At 37.5% G+C, this 12,282-nt stretch overlaps 1 protein-coding gene across 1 annotated transcript; it reads left to right on the top strand.

The window, feature by feature from the left end:
• The first annotated feature begins 813 nt into the window (after window positions 1-813).
• LOC101439960 (olfactory receptor 7A17-like) lies at window positions 814-1,782 on the top strand. Its single transcript, XM_058290408.1, has one exon. The coding sequence runs from the start codon at window positions 814-816 to the stop codon at window positions 1,780-1,782; it is 969 nt and encodes a 322-aa protein (XP_058146391.1).
• The last annotated feature ends 10,500 nt before the right edge of the window (window positions 1,783-12,282 follow it).

Here is a 12,282-nt window from a genome sequence, read left to right as displayed (position 1 = left end):
TAGATCAGGTTGGGCTGAATGGATTGGGAGAGACTGTAAACTGCAACACAGTCTGTAATGCATGCTGTGTAGCAGTGCTCCAAAATGTATTCATCAAATGCAATGAATGCACCACAGTAAAGAAAGTTGTTGTTGATGTGGGAGGAGAGGGAGGTGTGGGGATTGGGGTATATGGGAATCTGTCATATTTTTTAGTGTAACATTAAGTGTGATCTAGGTTTCTTTTTTAAAAAAGATCAGTTTGGAAAGAAACCACATCTTTATAATTTTGTGTCTATTGCACTTAAACCAGATTGCCTGTAATCATTTAATTAATTACTTTCATCTTTTTATTGTACTAAATTATATAAAACTTAATATTTCCCTTTTTATTCATTTTCAAGTATTCAATTTGGTAATATCAATTATATTCAGAATATTGTGCAAACATCACTAATATCCATTACCCCAAGGGCTTCTTTACAAGGTACAAAATGAGCAGTCAAAATGTTTACTGATTATAATCAATTCTAAAAGAATTCTTAATGTGAAATATTATTGTGAGAAAATGTTCACAATTTTGGACAAGGATAGCAAGTTAGAAATACCATGAAGGAGATGAAGGAGTATTTGTTTTCCCTGGTATATTCAGGTAAAGGGTTCTACATAATATCTTTCTTTCTTTCTATCTTTTTATCTATCAATCTATCTATCTAATAAAAATCATTAACTTAATGAGTTTGAAAACTATAGAAGTTATGATAATTTCCTGCTTCCTTCTTGTGGCTTAATCTGCATTTCTCTGCTCTCTTTTCCAGTAGTATCATCAGCTACATGGAACCAGAAAACCAAACATACGTTTCCGAATTTATCCTCCTGGGTCTCTCAGAAGATACTGAAGTGCAGCCCTTCCTCTTTGGACTGTTCTTGATTATGTACATGGTCACCTTCATTGGTAACCTGCTCATAATCCTGGCCATTATCTCAGACTCCCGCCTCCACACACCCATGTATTTCTTCCTCTCTAACTTGTCTTTTACAGATATCTGTTTCACCTCCACCACTGTCCCAAAGATGCTGCTGAACTTCCACACAGAAAGCAAAATTATAACTTATGAAACCTGCATTATCCAGATGTATTTTTTCATGCTTTTTGGACAATTAGATAGCTACCTCTTGACGGTGATGGCCTATGACCGCTTTGTGGCCATCTGTCACCCTCTGCACTACACAGACATCATGAATCCTCAGCTCTGTGCACTCCTGCTGCTGGCATGCTGTTTATTGAGTGTTTTAGTGTCTCTTTTACATGCCTTAATGGTTCTGAGGTTGTCTTTTTGTACAGTGTTGGAAATCCCCCATTTTTTCTGTGAAATTAATCAGGTTATCCAACTTGCTTGTTCTGACACCTTCCTCAATGAATTAGTGCTGTTTATTGCATTTGGACTTCTGGCTGTTATTCCACTCACTGGAGTCCTTTACTCTTACTCTAAGATTTTATCCTCCATTTTGAGAATTTCAACACGTGGGGGAAAGCATAAAGCTTTTTCTACTTGTGGGTCTCACCTCTCAGTAATTTCTTTATTTTATGGTACATGTCTTGGGGTGTATCTTAGTTCTGCTGCTACTCAAAACTCAAGGGCAAGTGCAAAAGCCTCAGTGATGTACACGGTGGTCACTCCCATGATGAACCCCTTTATCTATAGTCTTAGAAACAAGGACATGAAGCTTGCCTTTAAAAAGTTGACAAACACTCTTTCTATAAAAGAATTACTTGTCTCAAATTTAGAAAAATTCCCCTGATTAACAGAGTTGAAACACTGAGAGATCAAAATTTAGATACTCACACAAGTGTATAGAAAAAATATGTTACTTGCCTGATTTTCAGCATTCTACATCTTTAAATATATTTATCAAATCCACCTCTTTCTTCCATATTTTATTTTGAATCAAATAGTCTCTCTTATAGCATTTTCTAGAATCAGTATTAAAGGCAGAAACAGTTGCCTGAATTTTCAGAAGCAAACTAGTTAATACACATAATTTGGTATTTATAAAATTGTCAGAGATGCCAGAAGGATGAAGGTGTACGGCAGTTGCTGCCAGAACAAAGCAACCACTTTTTTTAAAAAGTATCAAAATCAATTTTGTAGAAACATATTGACAAACTTACAATTCATTTAATTTGTACAATCAAATGTATTTGCTATAATCATACAATTGTACATTTACCACTTTTATCATTATTACAGCATTTTCATTATTTAAATAATTCTAATAAAATCAATGAAACAAGAAAATTCCTCACCTCTCAATCTCTCTATATGTCCTCCACTGCATATAGCTGATGTGTCTAGTTATGCTTTCCAAAGTGTATAATCAATGGTCTTTAGTATAATCTCAGTGTTGTATATTCATCATCTCAAAAATTTTAGAATAATTTCATTAAACCAAAAAGGAATACTCCACATCACTTATCATTCCTACCTCAGATTTACATAACCACTAATGTACATGCATCTTTATAAATTGAATTATAATTACAATTTATATAAATGAAATTATACAATATATAGTTTCTGGTCTCCACTTATAATGTTTTGGCCTATTTTGTATGATATTAATAATTTTTACTGTATACTTACATTTGTACAGCATCAAAGAAAAATGGACTTATATATGCAATTCTACTCATATTCATTTCTCATAATATATTTATACTTCACATGGTTAATTTAGTTCATAATATGGCAATCATAAAGCATTTGCCCTTTGGTGTTAGGCGTGCTTCACTCATCATAATGTCCTCCAGGTTCATCCATGTTGTCATATGTTTCACAACTTCATTTATTCTTAGTGCTACATAATATTCTATCATTTGTATAATCCACGATGTGTTTATACATTCTTCAGTTGATGGACACCAGTGTTGTTTCCAATTTTTGGTTTTTGTGAATAGCACAACTAGGAACATTAATGGACAGATATCTGTTCAATTTCAATGCTTTCCATTCTTTTAGGTATATACCTAGCCAAGGTATTGCCAGGTACCATGACAAGTCTATATTCAACTTCTGAGGGAACTGCCAAACAGTCCTCTACAGTGGCTGTATGATTCTACATTCCCATCAACAGTGAATAAATATTCGTAACTCTCCACATCCTCTCCAACATTTACAGTTTTCCAGCTTTAATAGCTGTTAAATGATATCTCATTGCACTTCTGATTTGCATTTCCCTAATCTCTAGTGATATTGAACATTTTTTCATGCTTTCTTTGCAATTTGTATTTCTTCTTTGGAAATTTTTTTTCAATTTTTTTGCCCAATTTTTGATCAGATATTTTTATCCTTTTATTGTTGAGTTGTATGATCCCCTTATAAAGAATGGGTATTAAGCCCTATTCAGATATGTGATTTCCAAATATTTTCTCTCACTGTGTTGCTTGCCTTTTCAACATTTTGACAAAATCTTTTGAGGTTGAAAAGTGCTGAAGTTTGAGGATGCAACATTTATTTTTTTTTCTTTTTTTTCTTTTGGTGCTCATGCTTTGGGTATAAGATTTAAGAAACTTCCACCTACCACAAAATCTTGAAGATGTTTTCCCAAATTTTCTTCTAGGAATTTTATGGTTGCTGTTTTTATATTTAAATAATTGATCTATTTTGAGATAGTTTTTGTATAAGTTGTGAAATCAGGGTTTCTTTTCTTTCTTTTGCATAAGGCTATCCAGTTCTCCCTGAAACACTTATGGAATAGCGTGTTCTGACCCAGGTGAGTGAGCTAAACAGCCTTGTCAAAATTTTGGACTGACTGTAGAAATGAAGTTCAATTTTTGAGTCTTGACTCAGTCCCTTTTGTCTGCCTGTTCTTATGGCAGTTTCATGCTGTTTTTACCATTGTAGCTAAATAATATATTCTAAAGTCATGAAATGAGAGTCCTCTAACTTTGTTCTTTTTAAAGACACTTTTGGCCATTAGGGGTCACTTATCCTTCGAAAACATTGAATACTACCTTTGTGGTTTCCACAAAAAAGGTTGTGGTTTTTTTTCTATTTTTTTTATTGACTTTGTAATAATATTACATTAAAAAATATATATATATGAGGTCCCATTCAACCCCACCACCCCCCCACCTCTCCCCCCCCAGCAACACTCATTCCCATCATCATGACACATCCATTGCATTTGGCAAGTACATCTTTGGGCACCTCTGCACCTCATGGTCAATGGTCCACATCATGGCCCATACTCTCCCCCATTCCATCCAGTGGGCCCTGTGAGGATTTACAATATCCGGTGATTGCCCCTGAAGCACCATCCAGGGCAGCTCCATGCCCAAAGATGCCTCCACCTCTCATCTCTTCCTGCCTTTCCCCATACCCATCAGCCATCATGTCCACTTTTCTCAATCCAATGCCACCTTTTCTATGTGGACATTGGATTGGTTGTGTCCATTGCACCTCTATGCCAAGAGGAGGCTCAGATTCCACATGGATGCTGGATGCAATCCTCCCACTTTCAGTTGTAATCACTCTAGGCTCCATGGTGTGGTGGTTGTCCTTCTTTAACTCCATCTTAGCTGAGTGTGGTGAGCCCAATAAGTCAGATTGTAGGTGCTGGAGTCTGTTGAGGCTCAGGACCTGGCTATCACATTGTCAGTCCAGAGATTCAGATACCCTAAATATATCTTAATCCCCAACACTAACTGCACCTCCAGCACATTAGCATGAAAGTCTTATGAAGAGAGATCCCATCTGGGTCCAGATTCATCACACATAAACACCAGTTCCAAAGAGGGGCCATCTGACCTGGTAGTTAACCCCATCAGCCATGACCATAACTCCCATGGGTCTCTTTAGCTCTTGACGGAACCGATATCTGGGGGTTGTATCTGCTTTATCTGTCTCTCAGACTCTGCTCTGTTGTGCATAAGGGCAATCCTTCTGACAGCCTCCAGACTCTTTTTTGAAGACTCGTAGTCATATAAACTCATTTCTCCTTTCCAATTCCCCCTTACATTAGGTCAAACAGCATTTTAAAGTCTTGTTATTTTATGTAGACAGGGATATTCCGCATTGAACCTTCCGTATAAGGTCATTTTCCAGTTGCATCATCAGTTGGTAGTTGATAGTCGTCCCTCGGTGCCAGGGAGGCTCATCCCCGGGTGTCATGTCCCACGCTGGGAGGAAAGCATTGCATTTACATGCTGAATTTGGCTTCGAGACTGGCCACATTTGAGTAACATGAAGGCTGACAGGAGGAAATTCCCAGGCACAATGCAGCTCTAGGCCTTGTTCTTATTTTAGGCTTATCAGCTCACAAGCATAGTCATTAGCATCAGGGGCTCACTGTTGAACACTCACTCCCTCCCGGTCCCTGCCGCTGCACCTGGGAGACTGTCGCTGCTTGCCTAGGGACCACGACAGAGCACCACTGGCCAGGAAGCCAGTACCCGCCCTGCTGTGGTTTATAATTGTTGCCACTATGAGTATATCCAAACATTGCCATGCACCCTGGACATATGTTCTGTGCAGCTCCCTGTCAGCCATATATTCCCTGTCAATGGTATCCCATACCAGTATTCCTCCATTGCCTTTGTTGAACCACTCTGTGATCCAGAACTCCCTGAAATTTGAAGCCCAATATAATGTCAGGGTCCCTTAAAAGGAAATGGCATATAGCGATGGGTTTAAAGGTTAGATAAAGAATACATGTTGACTTGGAAAAAATTCTACATCCTATCTTCCCCCCCCCCCCTAATTATTGAGCTTCTCTTCACAGGAGCCCTAGACCACAGCAATGCATATATATATAGTATACAGCACTCCCATACATCCACCACAAAACCTTTTCCCTTCCACAGCGATACTCTTACACCCTATTCACATCATATTTACTTAACGTGATGTACAGAGTCTGAGACAATAGCTTTCAAACAAGGTGACATCTGTGCTTACATTGTGGTGCATACTTTAGGATACAGTGTTTTTTACATTCTTAGTTATCCTATGTTTTACATTATGGTTTACATTATCAGTCTGTCATCTCCTATATGTTATGGTGTAATATTACATGTTTTATATCCATCCTTGTGTACTCTCAACGAAACTCCTCTCTTACCCCCCATTTACCTTGGTTACCCACATTTAACATCCATTTTCCCTTCCAGCTTGGTGCCCACAGTGACAGCCAACCTCTGTTTCCCGAGGAGCCACTTCCAGATATAGATGGAATAGTGTTCAGGGCCTAACTTGCTCAACTACCCCAATGCCCTGGGAGCCACCCTTTCTCTCGAGGGATACAGTTCCCTCTATTTGATGGCATTAGTCCTCCCCAGGATGTGGGTCCACCCCTCCTTTCACTACTTGGGTTTCTACCCCATGGTGTCACCCACTCTGGCAGAATGAGCATTTAGACATTCCCCAGGAGCTCGTCCTGCATCAGAGCCTCCCCTCTGAGCATTCTAAACAGGTAACCCTCTTTATTATATTTTGATATGATTTTCTCGGCATTTTACTCTCCACCTACACCTGACCCTCTCCTGTGTTCGTATGCTACCCCTCCCTCCCCCCACTTTTGGGGAATGTTACCCATCCGCCCCTCCCCAGCCACCCTCAAACCCGCAAAGCCCCAACCAAAGGCAACCCCTTGCCCCACTTTTATCTCTTCTTTGTGTTCATACTTACCACCATCTCGTCTTAAATTCCAACCCTGCAGACATCGGCTCACATCCTTCCTCCACCCTCCGATTTCCTGTAAGCCTATCGTTCAGTCTCTTGCTATCTAGGGCACCTTGGTTATTTCAAATCATTGAGGTCATGTAGTATTTGTCCTTCAATGTCTGGGTTGCTTCACTCAACATAAGGTTCTCAAGATTCATCCATGTTATCACATGTGTTTGTAGTGTGTTTGTTCTTACAGCCGATTAGTATTCCATTGTGTGTATATACCACATTTTATTGATCCACTCATCTGTTGATGGGCATTTGGGTTGATTCCAACTTTTGGCATTAGTGAACAATGCTGCTATGAACATTCGTGTACATATATCGGTTTGTGTCCTTGTTTTCAGTTCTGCTGGGTATATACCCAGCAGTGGTATTGCTGGGTAATATGGCAAATCTATGGCTAGTTTTTTGAGAAACCGCCATACTGTCCTCCAGAATGGTTGGATCCTTCTGCATTCCCACCAGCAGTGGGTGAGTGTTCCCCTTTCTTCACATCCTCTCCAGCACTTGTATTCTTCTGTTTTTTTCATAGCTGCCAATCTTATGGGTGTAAGATGGTATCTCATTGTACTTTTGATTTGCATTTCCCTGATAGCTAGAGATTTGGAACATTTTTTCATGTGCTTTTTTGCCATTTGTATTTCTTCTTTGGAGAAGTGTCTGTTTAAGTCTTTTTCCCAATTTTTAAATGGGTTGTTTATCTTTTTATTTTCAAGATATAGGAGTTCTTTATATATGCAAGTTATAAGTTTCTTATCAGATATATGTTTGCCAAATATTTTCTCCCACTGTGTGGGCTCCCTTTTTACTTTCTTGACAAACTCCTTTGAGTTGCAGAAGGCTTTAATTTTGAGGAAGACCCATTTATCTATTTGTTCTTTTGCTGCTCGTGCTTTTGGTGAGATATTCATAAATCCATTTCCTATTACAAGGTCCTGTAGATGATTCCATACACTGCTTTCTAAGGTTTTTATGGTCTTGGCTCTTATATTTAGGTCTTTGATCCATCTTGAGTTGATCTTTGTATAAGGTGTGAGATGGTAATCCTCTTTCATTCTTCTACATATGGCTATCCAGTTCTCCAGACACCATTTGCTGAATAGGCCACTCTCTCCCAGTTGAGAGGGTTTGGTGGCTTTATCAAATATTATGTGGCTATATATGTGAGGTTCTATATCAGAGCTTTCAATTCGATTCCATTGGTCTATGTGTCTCTCCTTATGCCAATACCATGCTGTTTTCACCACCGTAGCTTTGTAGTATGTTTTGAAGTCAGGTAGTGTGATTCCTCCAATTTTATTTTTCTTTTTCATTATGTCTTTGGCTACTCGGGGTCTCTTTCCTTTCCAGATAAATTTCATAGTTAGTTTTTCTAGTTCCTTAAAGAAGGCTGTGTTGATTTTTATTGGGATTGCATTGAATGTGTATATCAGTTTTGGTAGGATAGACATCTTAATAATGATCAGTCTTCCTATCCATGAACAAGGAATAGTCTTCCATTTATTTAGGTCTTCTTTGATTTCCTTGAACAATCTTGTATAGTTCTCGGTGTATAAGTTCTTTACCTCTTTAGTTAAATTTATTCCTAAGTATTTGATTTTTTTATTTACTATTGTGAATGGTATTTGTTTCTTGATTTCCTCCTGATCTTGATCATTATTGGTGTACAGAAATGCTACTGATTTTTGCGCATTAATCTTATAACCTGCAACTTTACTAAACTCATTTATGAGTTCTAGAATCTTTGTTGTAGATCTCTCAGTGTTTTCTATGTATAGGATCATGTCATCTGCAAATAATGACATTTTGACTTCTTCCTTTCCAATTTGAATGCCTTTTATTTCTGATTCTTGCCTCAGTGCTCGAGCAAGTACTTCTAAGACAATGTTAAATAGGAGTGGAGACAGTGGGCATCCTTGTCTTGTTCCTGAGTTTAGAGAGAAGGAGTCTTGAATTTCTCCATTGTACACAATATTGGCTTTAGGTTTTTCATATATACTCTTTATAATGTTCAAAAAATTTCCTTGTATTCCAAATTTTGGAGTGTTTTTATCAAGAAAGGGTGCTGTATTTTGTCAAATGCTTTTTCTGCATCAATGGGTATAATCATGTGATTTTTTTCCTTCAATCTGTTTATATGGTGTATTACGTTGATTGATTTTCTTATGTTGAACCATCCTTGCATACCTGGGATGAATCCCACATGGTCGTGGTGTATAATTTGTTTAATGTGTTGTTGAATACGATTAGCAAGTATTTTGTTAAGTATTTTTGCGTCTAGGTTCATTAGAGAAATTGGTCTGTAATTTTCCTTTCTTGTGATGTCTTTGTTTGGCTTTTGTACTAGGGTAATGTTGGCATCATAGAAGGAGTGGGTAATGTTCTTTCTGTGTAGATTTTTTGGAATACTTTCAGCAGGATTGGTGTCAGTTCTTTCCAGAATATTTTGTAGAATTCACCTGTGAAGCCATCTGGCCCTGGGCTCTTCTTAGTTGGGAGAATTTTAATAACTGATTCTATCTCTCTGCTTGTGATTGGTTTGTTAAGATCATCAATTTCTTCTTTTGTCAATATGGGCTGCTTATGTGTTTCTAGGAATTTGTCCATTTCCTCTAGATTGTCATTTTTGTTGGAATATAGTTTTTCAAAATATCCTCTTATGATAGTCTTTATTTCTGTGGGGTCAGTGGTGATATTGCCTTTCTCATTTATTATTTTGTGTATTTGCATCTTCTCTCTTTTTTTCTTTGTTAGTGTCGCTAAAGGTTTGTCAATTTTGTCAATCTTCTCAAAAAACCAGCTCTTGGTCTTGTTTATCTTTTCAAGTGCTTTCTTATTTTCTATTTCATTTAGTTCTGCTCTTATCTTTGTTATTTCCTTCCTTCTTCTTCCTGTTGGGTTACTTTGTTGTTGTTTTTCTAATTCCTTCAAATGTGCAGTTAGTTCTTCAATTTTTGCTCTTTCTTCTTTTTTTGATATATGAATTTATGGCTATAAACTTCCCTCTCTGTACTGCTTTTGCTGCATCCCATAAATTTTGGTATGTTGTGTTATCATTATCATTTGTTTCAAGGTAGTCATTGATTCCTTTTGAGATTTCCTGTTTGAATCACTGTTTTTCTAAGAGTGTGCTGTTTAATTTCCAAATCGTGGTGTGAAATCTGGGCTTCTGTCCCTTGCAAATCTCCAGCTTGACTCCACTGTGATCAGAGATAATGTTTGTATGATTTTAATCTTTCTGAATTCGTTCAGCCTTTCTTTGTGGCCTAGCATATGATCTATTTTGGAGAATGATCCATGTGCGCTTGAGAAAAATGTATATCCTGCTGTGTTTGGGTGTAGCAATCTATATATGTCTATTAGATCCAGCTCCTCTAATATACTATTCAGATGTTTTGTTTCTTTGGTGATTCTCTTTTGAGATGTTCTGTCCAGAGTTGATAGTGGTGTATTAAAATCCCCCACTATAAGTGTAGATGTATCTATTCTTTCACTTAGTTTTTCCAGCGTTTGCCTGACGTATTGAGAGGCACCCTTGTTAGGGGCATAAATATTTATGATTGTTCGATCTTCTTGACAGATTTTCCCTTTCACTAAAATGTAGTATCCTTCTTTGTCTCTCACAATTGTTTCACATTTAAAGTCTATTTTGTCTGATATTAATATAGCTACTCCTGCCTTTTTTTGGTTATTGTTAGCTTGTATGATTGTTTTCCAGCCTTTCACTTTCAATCTCCATGTGTCTCTGGGTCTAAGATGTGTCTCTTTTAGACAGCATACGGATGGGTCATATTTCCTTATCCACTGTCCCAGTCTGAATCTTTTGATAGGTGAGTTTAATCCGTTGACATTCAGTGTTATTACTATCACAGAATTATTTGTGTTAGCCTTATTTTGATTGGATTTGTGTTTGTCATATTTTGTTTGTATATATATTTTTTTGTCTTTTTTCTTGTTGTTGTTGGTCTTATACTCTCCTCCAACTCTGCCTTTCCTGTTTTTTCCTTTCTTCCTGCAGAACTTCCTTTAGAATTTCTTGAAGGGGAGGTTTCTTGTTGGTGTACTCTTTCAGTTTCTGTTTGTCTGTGAATATTTTGAACTCTCCATCATGTTTGAATGCTAGTTTAGCTGGATAGAGTATTCTTGGTTGGAAATTTTTTTCCTTTAGTACCTTGACTATAACATACCACTGCCTTCTTGCCTCCATGGTTTCAGATGAGAAATCAGCATTTAATCAAATTGAGCTTCCCTTGTATGTGATGGTTTTCTTTTCTCTTGCTGCTTTTAGGATTTTCTCTTTGTCTTGAGCATTGGATAATTTAACAAGTATATGTCTTGGGGTGGGCCTGTTGGGGTTTATGACTAGTGGAGTGTGCTGTGCTTCTTGGATATGTACATCTGTCTCTTTCAGTAGATTTGGGAAGTTTTCAGCCATTATTTCCTGCAACACTCCTTCGGACCCCTTTCCCTTCTCTTCACCTTCTGGAATGCCTATAATACGTATGTTTGAGCCTTTTGCATTGTCATTCAGGTCCCTAAGTCCTAATTGGATTTTTTCTATCTTCTTATTGACCCCTTCTACTATCTGTTTGATTTCTGATGTACTGTCTTCCACAGCACTAATTCTCTGCTCTGTCTCTTCTAGTCTGCTAATATTTGCTGCAAGTGTATTTTTGATTTCTTGAACTGTGGTGTTCATGCCCATCATATCTGTTATGTTTTTGCATATGTCTGCAATTTCCCCTCCAAGTGATGTCTTCATGTTGTTAACCTCTTTCATTACTTCGTCAAATTTGTCGGTGATAAATGTTCTGAGATCTTTCATTGGTTGTGCCAAGTTTTGCTCCCCTTCGTGATTATTGGTTTGTTGATTGGATTCAACCATGTTTTCCTGATTACTGGTTTGGTTTGTAGATTTTTGTCGCTTTCTGGTCATCTCTTTATCTTGACGGATTTATTCAGTTCCTTAGCTTCTTTGTCTGCTCTTGGAGGTTAATTAGCTGTTATTTTTGCATAGGTGTTATATCTTCTCTTTGTCACTTTTTTCTTCTTATTCTAGTTTCTTGTTGTTGGTTAAGTTCACTTTAAAGGAAAGTATTAGTGTTGGGGAAAGGCAATTGTGTAAGCAAGGGAAAAGTGTAAAGTAGTATTGGTGATATATGTTAACAAAGCAAGAATATGAGATCTGGGAGGATGGAGGTTAGATTCATGTAAATTGTGTAGAGTTATAGCAGTAGGTAGAGTACCTATTATGAGGTAGATGATTGAATATGGGAGGAATATGGTATGAGCTAAAAAGCTATTGATTTCATGAGAGAGGGATATAGAAAAGAAAGGTAATAGTTTCAAGAGTGGATAACAGACAGAAAACAAAAAATAGGTATTAAAAATTAAGACTTAGACCCTTCGTGGATCGAAGAAAGGGAGGTGGGAGGTGGAATATAGGAGAGCCAGTAGATGGTGGCGGATATCAAGATGTAGGGGAAAGAGGATAGTGTAGGTAGCCTAAATCAGTTCACACAGAAATGAGGCAGTGGAGGATGAGAAAACCCAGCGAATGTGAGGTGTTTCC

This window comes from Dasypus novemcinctus, chromosome 30 (genome assembly GCF_030445035.2).
Source record: "Dasypus novemcinctus isolate mDasNov1 chromosome 30, mDasNov1.1.hap2, whole genome shotgun sequence".
NCBI classification, from domain to species: domain Eukaryota; kingdom Metazoa; phylum Chordata; class Mammalia; order Cingulata; family Dasypodidae; genus Dasypus; species Dasypus novemcinctus.
Note: the sequence above shows the minus strand (reverse complement) of the source record. Positions and strands in the feature narration are given on the sequence as shown.